At 46.7% G+C, this 15,225-nt stretch overlaps 1 protein-coding gene across 2 annotated transcripts in view; it reads left to right on the top strand.

The window, feature by feature from the left end:
* PPP6R2 (protein phosphatase 6 regulatory subunit 2) overlaps nt 1–15,225 on the top strand; it is a 92,796-nt gene that overhangs the window by 42,436 nt on the left and 35,135 nt on the right. For both annotated transcript variants that reach the window (XM_065668150.1, XM_065668141.1), the window contains 4 exons: nt 2,446–2,691; nt 9,999–10,185; nt 11,331–11,468; nt 14,966–15,031. In XM_065668150.1, coding sequence (XP_065524222.1) covers nt 2,465–2,691; nt 9,999–10,185; nt 11,331–11,468; nt 14,966–15,031 — 618 coding nt within the window. In that variant the 5' untranslated portion in view covers nt 2,446–2,464. The remainder of the gene's footprint in view (nt 1–2,445; nt 2,692–9,998; nt 10,186–11,330; nt 11,469–14,965; nt 15,032–15,225) is intronic.

The raw sequence follows: 15,225 nt of genomic DNA, 5'->3' as shown, positions 1-15,225 counted from the left end.
TCCCTTTATCCTCTAGTATTGCAACACCAACAAGTTCAAACAGGGCTTCGTTGCATCAGTAGCTCTGTCACAAAGGACAGGCTTGCAGTGACTTTCTTGAGTTCTTCCAAAGTTCGGAGATAAAGGCATGAAAAGGAAGAAAGGTGTTGATCCTGATAAAAGCTCTCAAATAGAGAAGTTACCTGTGACAAGTTTGAAGCACTGAGTTGAGCTCCACAGAGTTTGTTATCAAATATCCTGGGTAACAGAGCTGTTCCAAGGGAAAATAGCCTTAATTTCAGGAGGTGATCTGTCCTCTTTGGTTAAGAGATTCTTAGGCACATACACACACACATGAAGAACCCTTGAACTGAAGTAAGGCACAAAGTGCATGTCAATAACTTCATTAGTAAAAACAAAATAAAAGCTGCTGTTTCTTTTACTGTGTTTCACCTTGTTCCTAAAAGCCCTTCAGTTGGAGCTTCAGGATGAAAGTTCACTGCAAGAAAGCAGATATTTAAACATGTGATTAAGGAGTTGGGGTTTTTACCCTTTTGAATGGCTGTAACCCTTCTGGAGCAAAAGGTGGTGTTTTCTGCTGGTCTTCTAAAAAGACTCATTTCAGATGCTGCCTCAGATGCAGTTATGCAAGCAGGAAACTGGCACACGATCAGGTGTGGTAACATTTTGGGATGCTGGAAAAAGCAAAATGAATGGTTGGAGCAAGTGTTCCTGCTGCTGCTGCAATAGCAGTGTGGGTTAGGTTAAAAACAACAGCGGGATCTGCCTCTGTAAAATCGTGTTGGGCACAGATAACGGGGGAACGGAGCATGTTGGCATCTCCCATCCAATTGACTCCACTTTATGAAACATGGCTTAGCTTAATGATGATGTTACACAGAATGTTTGTCTTGATTGAGTGATGCTCATCACCTTTCATAGAGTGCCAGACTGGTTTGGGTTGCAAGGGACCTTAAACCTGATCTAGTTCCAACCCTTTGCCATGGCAGGGACACCTTCCACCAGAGCAGGTTGCTCCAAGCCCTGTCCAACCTGGCCTTGAACACTGCCAGGGATGGGGCAGCCACAGCTTCTCTGGGCACCCTGTGCCAGCGCCTCAGCACCCTCACAGGGAAGAACTTTTTCCTTAACTCCAACCTGAACTTCCCCTGTTTCAGTTTGAACCCATCACCCCTTGTATCACTGCAGTCCTTGAAGAGTCCCTCTCCAGCATCCTTGTAGCCCCCTTCATATACTGGAAGGAATTACAATTAATTACAATTAATACTAAATACAGTTAATAACCATTCTAAAAGCTGAAGTGTTCTGGGGAAGATAACTCTGAAAATGTAATTAGTGGAGTTCACAGAGAGAGGAATCAGGGTGACAGGGCAGGAAGCATTAGGTTGGGAGTGGGGTGAAGATGAGTAATACAACGTGCAGTGCTCTGTGCTTAGCAAAAACTGGCTGAAAGGGAATGTTCTTACTGATCTACATGGCAATAGTGAAACCTCATCTCAAATACAGAGCATGGGTCTGGTCACACACTGAAGTCCCCTGGAGAGCACAGAGGGGGGATGATCTGAACCGGGATTGAGGGAACCCTGCTCAGGCAGGGGGTCCTTGGGCACTGGTGGGGGTTGCAATGCCCCTGGAGCAGGGAAGTGTCCTGGGCTGCATCCCCAGAGCATGAGCAGCAGGTCAAAGGAGGGGATCCTGCCCCTCTCTTCTGCTCTCGTGAGACCCTACTTGCAGCACTGTGTGCAGTGTTGATGGCCCCACCATGAGGACATGGAGCTGTTGGAGCAAGTACAGAGGAGGACACAAGGATGATCGGGGCTGGAGCACCTCCTGCGTGGAGACAGGCTGAGGAAGTTGGGGCTGTTCAGCCTGGAGAAGAGAAGGCTGCGTGGAGACCTCAGAGCAGTCTTCCAGTATCTGAAGGGGGCTACGAGGATGCTGGAGAGAGGCTCTTCATTAGGGACTGTAGCGATAGGACAAGGGGTAATGGGTTCAAATGGAAACAGTGGAGATTGAGGTTGGATCTAAGGCAGAAATTCTTCCCTGTGAGGGTGCTGAGGCGCTGGCACAGGGTGCCCAGAAAAGCTGTGGCTGCCCCATCCCTGGCAGTGTTCAAGGTCAGGTTGGACACAGGGGCTTGGAGCAACCTGCTCTGGTGGAAGGTGTCCCTGCCTGTGGTAGGGGTTGGAACTGGATGAGCTTTAAAGTGCTTTCCAACTCAAACCACTCTGAGGTTCCATGATCACACATTTATTGTCTCCATTGTTGATACCATAGCCTTGTAATCGAAGTCACGGCAGCTTTCTGGTGTGAGTAGTTAGCTTTGGTTACAGAGTGTGATTCTGACAAGTAGGGAGGCAGCAGCATTCAGGTATTCCACTTAAATCACAAAGTGGGCATAAATAGCAAAGGTAGAAGATGAACTCATATTTTTTTGCATTCCAGCTAGTTGTGTCCCATCAACATGTTCTGGAAGTTTGATTTGAACACAACATCGCATGTGGACAAGCTGCTGGATAAAGAAGATGTGACACTTCACGAGCTCATGGATGAAGATGACATCTTACAGGAGTGCAAGGCCCAGAACCGCAAGCTGCTGGACTTCCTCTGCCAGCAGCACTGCATGGAGGAGCTGGTCAACCTCATCACCCATGAGCCCCCCGTGGACATGGAGGAGAAGATCCGCTTCAAGTAGGTATTTGTTTCCTGGCCTATCATATGGAGAAAGCGAGATGAAAGAGTTTGATGTTGGAAGTTGGTGTGAGGTAGATGGAACCTTCTCAGGTTCTCGAGTAGCGTCAAGTACTTCACAGCAGATTGTTAATTGTGGTGAACTTTCAGAAGCTTCATTTTTAATGGTTTAAGATAGAGTTTGTATTAAGAAATTGATCTTTTACTGATAACAAGTATCTCAGAAGTACTTTCAGTAACTTTTTACCAAAATCACAAGCAGAGTGTTCTGCTCTAGGTTTCAACTGCGTGGGCTTGGTTGGGTTTCAGTAGCCAAGCCCACAGAAGAAGGTGAGCTGTACAGTGAATAGAAGATGTCATATTTCCAGTATCTACATGTGCAAAACCTGCAGATTTCCATGGTCGTACAGTCAGGGAGAGGCTCTGCCTCTGTCAAAAGCCTGTCTCTTACCTCGGTGCACTCCTCAGATGTGCTTGGTTCTCATCACTGTGTTTATACATCTTTCACTGAATGTATACTTGGAAATATACTTGGAAATGTTTACACTTTGGGCTTGGGAAGTTTGTTTTTTCTTCCTTAAGTTGATGTGAAAATCAAGGGCTGTTCTGGGGATAAATAAATAAGTAAAACCCAGTATGTTTGTGCCTGTGGGAGCATCAGTGTTCGTCATCGCTGCTGCTGCTTCAAGCCCAGGGAGGCAGTGGCAACTGCTCCTTTGCTAGGTGGTGAGAGAGGTGATCAGGGTGTTTAGGTAACTGTTTCCAGGTATCACAGAATCACAGAATCACAGAATCCCAAGGGTTGGAAGGGACCTAAAAAGATCATCTAGTCCAACCCCCCTGCAAGAGCAGGGTAACCTACAGTACATCACACAGGAACTTGTCCAGGCGGGCCTTGAATATCTCCAGTGTAGGAGACTCCACAACCCCCCTGGGCAACCTGTTCCAGTGCTCTGTCACTCTTACAGTAAAGAAGTTCTTCCTGATGTTAACGTGGAACTTCCTATGTTCCAGTTTACACCCATTGCCCCTTGTCCTATCACTGGATATCACTGAAAAAAGCCTAGCTCCATCATCCTGACACCTACCCTTTACATATTTGTAAACATTGATGAGGTCACCCCTCAGTCTCCTCTTCTCCAAGCTAAAGAGACCCAGCTCCCTCAGCCTCTCCTCATAAGGGAGATGTTCCACTCCCTTAATCATCTTTGTGGCTCTGCGCTGGACTCCTTCAAGCAATTCCCTGTCCTTCTTGAACAGAGGGGCCCAGAACTGGACGCAATATTCCAGATGCGGCCTCACCAAGGCTGAGTAGAGGGGGAGGAGAACCTCTCTTGACCTACTAACCACTCCCTTTCTAATGCACCCTAAGATGCCATTTGCCTTCTTGGCCACAAGAGCACATTGCTGGCTCATGGTCATCCTCCTATCCACCAGGACCCCCAGGTCCCTTTCCCGTTCACTACTTTCCAGCAGGTCACCCCCCAACCTGTACTGGTACATGGGGTTGTTCTTCCCCAGATGCAAGACTCTACACTTGCCCTTGTTAAATTTCATCAAGTTTCTCCCCGCCCAACTCTCCAGCCTGTCCAGGTCTCGCTGAATGGCAGCACAGTCCTCTGGTGTGTCAGCCACTCCTCCCAGTTTTGTGTCATCAGCAAACTTGCTGAGGGTGCACTCAGTTCCCTCATCCAGGTCATTGATGAAAATATTAAACAGCACCGGTCCCAGCACCGACCCCTGAGGAACTCCACTAGTCACAGACCTCCAGCTAGATTCTGCGCCATTGACCACAACTCTCTGCCTTCTTCCTCTCAACCAGTTCTCGATCCACCTCACTACTTGATCGTCAAGCCCACACTTCCTTAGCTTATCTGTGAGGATGCTGTGGGAGACAGTATCAAATGCCTTACTGAAATCAAGAAAAACCACATCTACCGCTCTACCATCATCCCTCCACCTAGTCACTTCCTCATAGAAGGCTATAAGGTTGGTCATACATGACTTCCCCCTCATAAAACCATGTTGGCTGTTCTTAATGACCCCCTCATCCTTGATATGCCTAGTGATGGAGTCAAGAATAAGTTGTTCCATCATCTTTCCAGGGATGGAGGTAAGGCTGACCGGTCTATAATTACCCGGGTCCTCCTTCTTGCCCTTCTTATAGATTGGTGTGACCTTTGCCATCCGCCAATCCTCAGGCACCTCGCCCATTTCCCACGACTTACCAAAGATGATGGAGAGTGGCCTAGCAATGACCTCCGCCAGCTCCCTCAGCACCCGTGGGTGCATTCCATCCGGACCCATCGATTTACAGATGTCCAGTTTGCATAGCTGATCCCTAACCCAATCCTCATCTACCAAAGCAAACTCCTCCTTTGTCCTGACTCCTTCTGGGGCTATAGAAATCCGGGGCCCTCGGCGAGAGTCTGCAGTAGGTGAATGCCAAGAAGTATGTTCTGTCATCACTTGGAGTATCACATGGCTACTTCTGCAAGGCTTCTGCTAGAAGGTGTGAGTTACTGGGTGGAACCAGCAGTGTTCTACACTGTTGTTCTACACAGGCATATATTGTACAGGTATTCCTCAACGAGGGACATGGGCCACCAGAGCCTCCTGACTTCCTGCGTTTCCAGCATTACATCAGCTATAAAATCAGAATAAGTGGGTTTTCATGGGGTGACTGGCTCTGTGCTTACTGCATCCCCCTGTAGATGTTTGCACAGCTCACCTGAGAGGAATTCAAACCCAGAAGGTCTGCTTGAAGAAGATGGGCAATAATTTCTTAGTGCCAAGAGTTAAGGAGCAGATTAAATGCTGAACGATTGGTCCCTTGCTGGAACCTGGGTGAATTTAGCCACAGAAGAGAACGGGGGATTCCAGTACCAATTCATACAGTGTCCATATCAGTGCACCTACTTCTCCAGTTAACCAGCCCATATTTTTATGTCCTGTTCTTCTTGAGATCTTTGTGGCTGCTGTCAAAAGATGGTTTATGTCTCTGACCCTGTGTGCTGAAAGGTGGAAGTGGAAACCTTTTCCTAGTATAACTGAACAGATAAAGAGTAAGAGGCATTTTTGATAGTAAAGGACCTTATATGAGAAAGCTGGGCTGGTTCAGCCTGGAAAAGAGAAGGCGTCTGAAGGGGAGACCTTAGAGCAGCTCCAGTGCATAAAGGGGCTGTAGGAAACCTGGAGAGGGGCTTTGGACAGGGGTCTGTAGGGACAGGCCAAGGGGAATGGCTTTAACCTGCCAGAGGGGAGACTGAGATGAGCTCTTAGGCAGAAGCTCTTCCCTGTGAGGGTGCTGAGGCGCTGGCACAGGGTGCCCAGAGAAGCTGTGGCTGCCCCATCCCTGGCAGTGTTCAAGGCCAGGTTGGACACAGGGGCTTGGAGCAACCTGCTCTAGTGGAAGGTGTCCCTGCACGTGGCAGGGGTTGGAACTGGAGGAGCTTTAAAGTCCCTTCAACCCGAACCCCTCTTGGATTCTATGACAGAAGAATTAGGATTAAGGTGGGTAGAAACTCAAACCTCTCAAGAAACAAAATCCTTAATGCAAACCTAAAGGAAGAGGGAAGCTCAGTACAAAAGTGTTCACTCCTGGGCACCACTGAATTTCTCCTGCAGGATTCTGTGCCTTCTCATCAGCTTTTGTAGGTAACGTGTGGTTTGGGCAGCTCCTGGCTGGCAAGCAGGCATGGACAGAGGCAGGCAGTGGTGGGAAGAGACCAACCTCCAGTGCTGTGGTCCCTGTGCTAGCAAGACATGATCTTGTGTTGGGAAGACCTTCAGCTGGCAGATTCATTCACCAGTCTCTCCATCAGATGATGCCATTACATCTTCTTCCTCTTCTAAGAGTGGCCCATAAGGTGCCTGCTTGTAAAGCTGTTGTAGGGGTGGGAAGTGTAGTGATACACTATGGAAGGATAAAGGATTCATTGATGGCAACAAGAACCACGTAGTGACCTGCTCACCAGGACAAATAGAGCTGGTGTTTATGAAGTATTAGTTTGGCAATGCTTCTGGGGGCATAGGTAGACAGGAGGTGCAGTTTCAAAGCGCAGTGAGGCACTGGAGGGGAAAGAGGTTTTAAGCTTATAAGAACCTGGGAAAGCTTTTGGAATAAATCAAGGCTAAGCAGGAAGAATGGACTCTGCCTAAATTCAAGTGGAATCCAATTCTTGGCTCTAAAGAAAAGGTTATGAAAGTTTCTAAACTGGAACAGGGGAGAAACTTGATAGCTTTGGAAGGACACACAGCCCAGAATGATGTGTGCTGTGGAAATGGAATTGTCCAAATGCTTTCTTCTTGAAACAGCCAGAGGATGGAAGTTCATAAAGTTCAGAAGGGAAACCACAACGAGGAAAGCTCCACTGTAAATCCCTGTCTTAGCGTAGAATGTGAAACTGAGCAACCAGATGAAGACCTGCAGTAGTCAGAGATGTGTAGAAACTATGTCACAGAGTCACAGAATCCTGGAATGGTTTGTGTTGGACGGGAGTTTAAAGCTCCTCTAGTTCCAACCCCCTGCCATGGGCAGAGGCACCTTCCACCAGAGCAGGTTGCTCCAAGCTCCTGTGTCCAACCTGGCCTTGAACACTGCCAGGGATGGGGCAGCCACAGCTTCTCTGGGCACCCTGTGCCAGTGCCTCAGCACCCTCACAGGGAAGAGCTTCTGCCTAAGAGCTCATCTCAGTCTCCCCTCTGGCAGGTTAAAGCCATTGCCCTTGGCCTGTCCCTACAGGCCCTTGTCCGAAGCCCCCCTCCAGGTTTCTTGTAGCCCTTTTAGGTATTTGAACTGTGATGTCTATTTGCAAGGGACCTGTTGATGTTTTAGGGTGTCTCAGAAGCCTGTTGAGATTGTGCAGTAAGGAATGTACAGGTTGTAGGAAGGGCAGAACTGACCCTGCTGTGGTGATGTGGATTTTAGGGGTTTGAGAACTGAGCACAAGCTGCAGCATAGAAAGAAGCTTCTCAGGGTGGGGTGTGGAGCCCGAATTGAAAGGGTGAAGCCTCTGAACTGTCTGTGAAACTTGGAGGCTGTAACGGCTGCAAGGGCAGAACGTGCTCAGAGAGGAGAGGTTTCACTTATCCCCCTGCTGACAGCATATATATCACAGTGCAGGGATTTTTAGGAATCATGAATGCCTTTTGCATGGAGCAATGAGTCAGAAAAAGGAGGAATAAGTCTTCACATACCCTTGGGGGCTCCAAGAAATTCTGGTAGAATCACTCTGTAATAGTAACCAAAATGTACTTAGATCTAGCATCCTCGTAGGAGCAAAGAAGGCATAAAGAACATTAGTGTGGGTTTGGGGGTGTTTGTCTATCTTTCAGGACTGGAGCTCCATAAATAGGAGAAGGCTCTTCAGGAAGTAAATGGTGCTGTGAAGGGTGAAAAACTCACAGCGGGCCTGGAGGCAGTTTAGTGGCTTGTGGTAAAGGCAGAGCTTGTGTTACACAGGTTTAAATAATCCTAATCTAGGAAACTGGCTTGGTTAAAGCAAATATCCCATTGCAGGTAAAAGTAAACCCATAAAAAGGGAGCTTGTGTCCACAAATGGAAAAAGGGAATATAGAGAAAATTTGGGCTGTTCAGCCTGGACAACAGAAGCTGCGTGGGGACCTCAGAGCAGCTTCCAGTGTCTGAAGGGGGCTACAAGGATGCTGGAGAGGGACTCTTCATCAGGGACTGCAGTGATAGGACAAGGGGTGATGGGTTCAAACTGAAACGGGAAATTTAGCTTGGATACAAGGAAGAAGTTCTTTACCGTGAGGGTGCTGAGGCGCTGGCACAGGGTGCCCAGAGAAGCTGTGGCTGCTCCATCCCTGGCAGTGTTCAAGGCCAGGTTGGACACAGGGGCTTGGAACAACCTGCTCTAGTGGAAGGTGTCCCTGCCCATGGCAGGGGGTTGGAATTGGATGAGCTTTAAACTTCCTTCCGACCAAAACCCATCATGGAGAGCCAGGATCCATTAGGCTTCGGGATACCAGCACCATGTAACACCATTTTTTAATGGAAAGCTGTGTGGAGACCTCATAGCAGCCTTCCAGTGTCTGAAGGGGGGCTGTAGGGATGCTGAGGATGGACTCTTCATTAGGGACTGTAGTGACAGGACAAGGGTTAATGGGTTAAAACTTAAACAGGGGCAATTTAGATTGGATATAAGGAGGAAGTTCTTTACTGTAAGGGTGGTGAGGCACTGGAATGGGTTGCCCAGGGAAGCTGTGAATGCTCCATTCCTGGCGGTGTTCAAGGCCAGGTTGGACAGAGCCTTGGGTGACATGGTTTAGTGTGAGGTGTCCCTGCCCATGGCAGGGGGTTGGAACTGGATGATCTTAAGATCCTTTCCAACCCAAACTATTCTATGATTCTATCATTCTATTCTATGATTTTAAAGTTTAAATCTGAAGAAATTTCAGTCTTTTAGCAAAACTAACAGGCCCCAAAAGCCTTTTTTGTTGTTGGCTTTAGATTATTGGCTTAATTGATATTCTTTGCTGTTTGGCACTTTGATTACAAACATAATATTACTTATAAACACAGTATTACCTTTTCTGATCATAAGGTGACCCATTTCTAAAAGCATCACAGGAAGAGCAGAAAAGAAGGTCAGAATTTCAGAAAGGATTTCATTAGCTGTCAAATGGAATTTCATGTTTTGATTTAAGCGATGGAATTATTTAAGCCAGTCACAGTAATGTTTTCTGGGAAACAAGTTAATTCCACAGAAAATTATAGACATTACTGAAAACCTGAAACTCGGGTTGGTTATCAATTGCCTGCTTGTACATAGCGATTAATCATTTGTTAAGAGTTTTGTGTCATATCTGATGTTCTGCCTCTAAATTCTAGTCCTCATGATTTAAGAAATGAACATGATGCTCATTTTTAATTCAGCTCCAGTAGCGGAAAGAATAATTTTGGGGAAACATTAAAGAAACCTGCTAAAATGTGTTTTTCAAATCAGCCTTCAACCTTTGGGTTAATTTTTGTTGGAGAAGTGTATTCATGTTAAGAGATTTTAAGTGTATTGAAAGTGGTTGAGCATCACTTTTAAAAATCAGGACTGAGTGTGAAGGCAGCTGAGCTGCATAATTCAGTGTTCAAAACCCATGTGATGTGCTGCAGGAAATAGTGTTTCCTTAAAAGATGCTCTTAATGCAGATGACCCTTGTTTCTGTATGGGTTTCCCCCTGTCTTCCAGGAAAGATGATCCTAATACAAGGATTTATAACTTGATTAAGAGAAGATCTTCCTGAGAGTTTTCATTTCATCTTTAGTTGCTCTGGTTCCATCCCTGCAGGTACCCAAACACAGCCTGTGAACTGCTGACCTCAGATGTGCCGCAGATCAACGACAAGCTGGGAGGGGATGAAACTCTGCTCAACATCCTCTATGACTTCTTGGATCACGAGCCTCCTCTGAACCCTTTGCTTGCCAGTTTCTTCAGTAAGACTATTGGGAATCTCATTGCAAGAAAAACGGAACAGGTAGTGATTAGATTTGTCCTGATTCCTGAGCACAAATGCATTCACTTACTGTCGTGTTGTATGGCAGTATCATTGCTACCCTCATCACTTCCTCTTAGTCCTAGAGCTGAGAAGCAGCTTGCTGCACTCATTAAGATTGGAGTTGTCATGCAGTGTACAATGAGTTCTTCTCATTCCTCAGTGAGGGATGCTGGGTTGACACCTTTGCAGTTTCATTTTGGATCTGCAGTAGCTGGGATATTCCTGGGGCAAAGCTCAAGCTTTGCTTTTCTTACTAAGGCATATTGATGCAGCCTTTGATCATTGCCCAGAATCAGCTCATTGCATAAACAGCACCTCAGTCTCATGCCTGTAAACGGGGTCGTGGAAACATGAGCTGAGCAGTAGTTTAGGAATACACACAGTCTAATTCCAAAGGGGTCTTTTAAACTAAGGCTGTGGAGAGCCTTAGTGGGATAGAGGATTCTCCAGATTCTCCGGCTTCTTGGTGCTCTTAGTCCTGTGGGTTGCGTTTCTTTGTGCCATAGGGGAAAGAAAAGGTAGAATCATAGAACGGTTTGGGTTCGAGAGGACCTTAAGATCATCCACTCACAACCACCTGCCACAGGCAGGGACACCTTCCACGAGAGCAGGTTGCTCCAAGCCCCTGTGTCCAGCCTGGCCTTGAACACTACCAGGGATGGGGCAGCCACAGCTTCTCTGGGCACCCTGTGCCAGCGCCTCAGCACCCTCACAGAGAAGAACTTCTGCCTTATATCCAGCCTGAACTTCCCCTGTTTCAGTTTGAACCCATCACCCCTTGTCCTGTTACTGCAGACCCTGATGAAGAGTCCATCTCCAGCATTCTTGTAGCCCCTTCAGACACTGGAAGCTGCCCTGAGGTCTCTATGCAGCTTCTCTTTTCCAGGCTGAACAGCCTCCAGAAAAGAAGATAGCTAAAAAGATAGTTAAAGATAGCGAACAAGATTTGATTTAGTATGGCCTTGTAATGGGAATGTTATTCTCTTATTCTCTGATGACTTTCTCAACCCAGTAGCATCAAGAGAGGCTGGTTGAGAGAAGAAGGTGAAGTGTAGAAGCTCTGTGTGCCATGTCCATGTGTTGCATTAGCAGCTGATGGTGCCACTTGCATATTTTCTTTTTAGGTGATCGCATTTCTAAGGAAAAAAGACAAATTCATTAGCCTGGTGCTAAAGCACATAGATACATCAGCCATGATGGACCTGCTGCTGCGCCTCATTAGCTGCGTGGAGCCTGCGAGCCTACGGCAGGAAGTGCTGAATGTGAGAACCTCCTTCTTTCTTTCTTCACAAGATTGGGAACTAGGGGGGTGTTTGTTTGTGGCTTTAAGGAATGGAGTTCTTTTTGTCACTTACTATGAGAGCAGAACCACACTTCTGAGTCTGGAATTTTGCTGGAGTCTTCATGTTGGGTGCTTTGGGTGCTTCAGCCTGTTTGTGGCTTGCAAAGTAGAAGCCTGGGTCAGTTACTGGCAGTAAAGGATTTTCAGCTCGTTTTTCCATATAGCAACCACTGTTTGCTCCAGCTGGTTTTGCTGCAGAGCTTACCAAGGAAATGTGTCATCTTTCCCAGTGTCCAGGATTTTTAGACTGATCATTTGGGACAGTAATCTGTTTAATTCCTTGCCATGTTCAAGGAGGTGAGTGTGATTTCTGCATATGATATCCTGTGTCTCCTCTTTCCCCTTCCTCTTTACTAGGCAGCCTTAGAAAATACCTTATTGTGTTGCCTAATTTGCTTTACAGATAGGACAAGTTTTTCTCCCGTCATAGCCTGGGTGAGGCTCATTCCCCTGTAGTGGGCAGATGTGCAGGGCTGGAGGGAAGGAACCTGCTGTAGCTCCCTCTCAGTACAGCAGTGTGATGAATGGAAAGCTTTCTTTGAGTCACTGAAGCCCACACCAGGATGTATATGTTAGGTAAGCCTTGCTGCTTAAGTCTTCTGTGTCCAGAGCATGGACCACACCACAGCTTAGCAGCTGAATGAATGATCTTTGCAGAGACTCATGATAGGTGATTGTCGTTGCTCAGTTCCTCCTCTCAGCTTTACAGTGCATCAAGCAGTCCACATGATGTTACAGAGGAGGGAAAAAATGCAGGCACAAATTGATCCTTAGAGATTTGTATGTGCTTCACCCATGAGAGGAGGTCTTCATTTTTCATGGGAAAGTTGCAATTCAGTTGATTATACATCAAATGGTAATACTGTCAAAGGACATGAGAGGAAAAAGCCTTCAGGAGATGGACTGATGAAGGATAATCACAGAATCTCAAACTGGTCTGGGTTGGAAGGGACCTTAAAGCTCCTCCAGCTCCAACCCCTGCCATGGGCAGGGACACCTTCCACCAGAGCAGCTTGCTCCAAGCCCCTGTGTCCAACCTGGCCTTGAACACTGCCAGGGATGGGGCAGCCACAGCTTCTCTGGGCACCCTGTGCCAGCGCCTCAGCACCCTCACAGGGAAGAGCTTCTGCCTAAGAGCTCATCTCAATCTCCCCTCTGTAAGATGAACAGATTATTTCTTTATTAACAGACCGTAACGTGTTATGTCAATTCGGGTGTTCTTTCCCTTTTGAATTTCATTTCCTGTGTCCCAGAAATTGAACAGCAATTCCTGTGTTCAGATGAATGCTCACAATTCCCTCTCTTCAGTACCCCCCTTTGTGGCCACCCTACTGCCCTCAGATCTCATGATTATGACAGCCCAGGCAAAAAGAGCAAACCTATCCATGCTTACTGTGGAGCTCCCAGTTGGAATCGGTAAGGCCCGTGGGCTCAACTGTTGGAGACCTGGAGGAGGAGGCTGATACAGCATGAAGCTGAAACTGCAACGAAGATCTGGGATTTAAGTTAGAATCATAGAATCAGTCAGGTTGGAAAAGACGTTTAAGTTCATCAAGTCCAACCTTTACCCCAGCACTGCCAAGGCCACCACTAACCCATGTCACTAAAACTTGCTGTGCTCTGCAAGGGAAAGGAAATGCCCTTAATGCAGGAGTGTTAATAAGTGGATTTCTTTTGGGCTCTGGTAAGAGTAGGTGGAACTTCAATAGGTAAGAGTTCTTCTGCTGACATGGATTGGCAGGTAGGTTCTGCACAAAGCAGCAAACAGACTGAAACACCCTCTGCACCCTGTCTGTGGAGCCTAATATGTGAAGAATGGAAACTTGGGAGGAAAATGGATGTGGTTGAGAGGGTTTTTTATTGCAGTTGTGCAATGTGTTCATAGTGTGGGAATACCCAGAGGCTGCAGTCACAATCTGGGCTCGTAATTGTGGTGCTGTGCAAATGTGGGGTGTGTAATGTAGGGGAGCAACCAGGTAAGCCTAACAGCAAAGGTTACCAGTGAAAATAACATTATCCAAGCACAGGGAGATGAGCAAAGGTGGGTGTAGACCTACTGAGCCAAGAGGGAATGGACAGTGGAATGGAGATAGCAGGACTGATGGATTAAGACCCAGCAGGCATCAACTCTACAGTGGTGGTCTTGAGAAGAAGCTTCAGGAGTTTAATTTTTATGCTGGAAAACTAGAAACCAGTGGAAGAATCTGAAGAGATGAGTTGGTGAGAGACTGATGAGGAAGAATGTCTTAGGAACCCACTTTTTTTAACTTTTGGGTACACTGGATAATGGGAAGAAGGAATCACAGAAACCAGATCTGAAAATACCATCTAGAATGCAGTACTTGATGTGGCAGCTGTAGGCTGAGTGGCTTCTTGGACACCATTTGTATTTTTTACAGTAATAAAGGACACCAGAAAGGAGACAAAGGCATTTCAGACTTGTAGGAAAGCAGCAGTATTATTGATGGGAAAAGTCACTGTAACTTTGTGTTTTGTCAGACAGATGCCATGCTCAGCCTGGCCCTGGGGAGAAGGGTCTGATATGGAGGAAGGTTATTAGAGTGAAGGGTCAACATAAGGGTTAGAGTTGAAGTCATGTGAACAGATAATGTAGAAATGAGCATTCAAGAGGAGAAGACTTGCACAAGCATTCTTAGAGAGAAATGGAAGCAGGAGGCTGCTCATTTTCTCTGACTCACCTGAAGAGTGATGGACGAGTCCATCGTTGCAGAAACCTCCAGTCTTTTCCTTCTAATTCATGTTGGGTCAGTTATTTCAGAAGCAACAGAGAATGCATTAGCTTGACTGATGAGTTTGATGGGTGCTAGACATCGAGCAGGTTGCCTGGAGTGAAAACCATAGAAATCAGAGTTAAAATGGTTGGGTGGAAGGAGATGTTGAGCTTGCAGATGGAGCTGGGAAGGAAGAAAGTGGAACATATAATTTGCAGATGGTGTTCTTGATTTGCATGTGGTCAGGAAGGGGAGATGAAGTGATAGCTTGCACTGAGGAAAGGCAGATGAAGCTGGCATGGAGCAGGGAGGTGAGGTATGGTAACAACAATCTCGAGGTCTGAGGAATTACTTGTGTAACCGGCAGTAAGGCTGCAGGAGTAGGAAATGGGAGAGAAGAACATGCTGGTAATTACATTAATGGTCCTGCAGATGAGATAGTGCTTATGGCTGATGTGCGCCATGATTTCAACAGGTATGGAGGGGTTTGGTTCCATGGGCAGGGTGCCCATGCTGATGCAAATCAAAATGCATCTCAGTGTGTGCCTGGGGGCGTTTGGATACTGCCTGTGGCTTGGATTGCGAAATGGAAGGAAGCCTGTGTTATTCAAAGCTTCTCAAGATCCTCGTTTTGAATTCTGTGATACCCAACAAGGATTTTCTTTCTCCTTTCCTTCCCCTCCAGTGGCTTAATGAAGCAAAGATCATTCAGAGACTTGTGGAATTGATCCATTCAAGCCAGGATGAGGATGTGAGTATCACAAGACTCAGTCTTGTCTTTGTGGGCAGAGGGTCCTGTAAGCTCCAGAAGACTCTCTTTGTCTCTTCAAGAACACCCAGGTGACTTATGGAAGGGGATCACGAGGGATGATGTGTATGGGTGGACATCCTGTCCTCTGCTTGCTGAAAACCAAAACGCTTTGTTGTATTTTTAATCAGCTTTTG

Source organism: Lathamus discolor, chromosome 1 (assembly GCF_037157495.1).
Source record: "Lathamus discolor isolate bLatDis1 chromosome 1, bLatDis1.hap1, whole genome shotgun sequence".
Lineage (NCBI taxonomy): Eukaryota > Metazoa > Chordata > Aves > Psittaciformes > Psittacidae > Lathamus > Lathamus discolor.
Note: the sequence above shows the minus strand (reverse complement) of the source record. Positions and strands in the feature narration are given on the sequence as shown.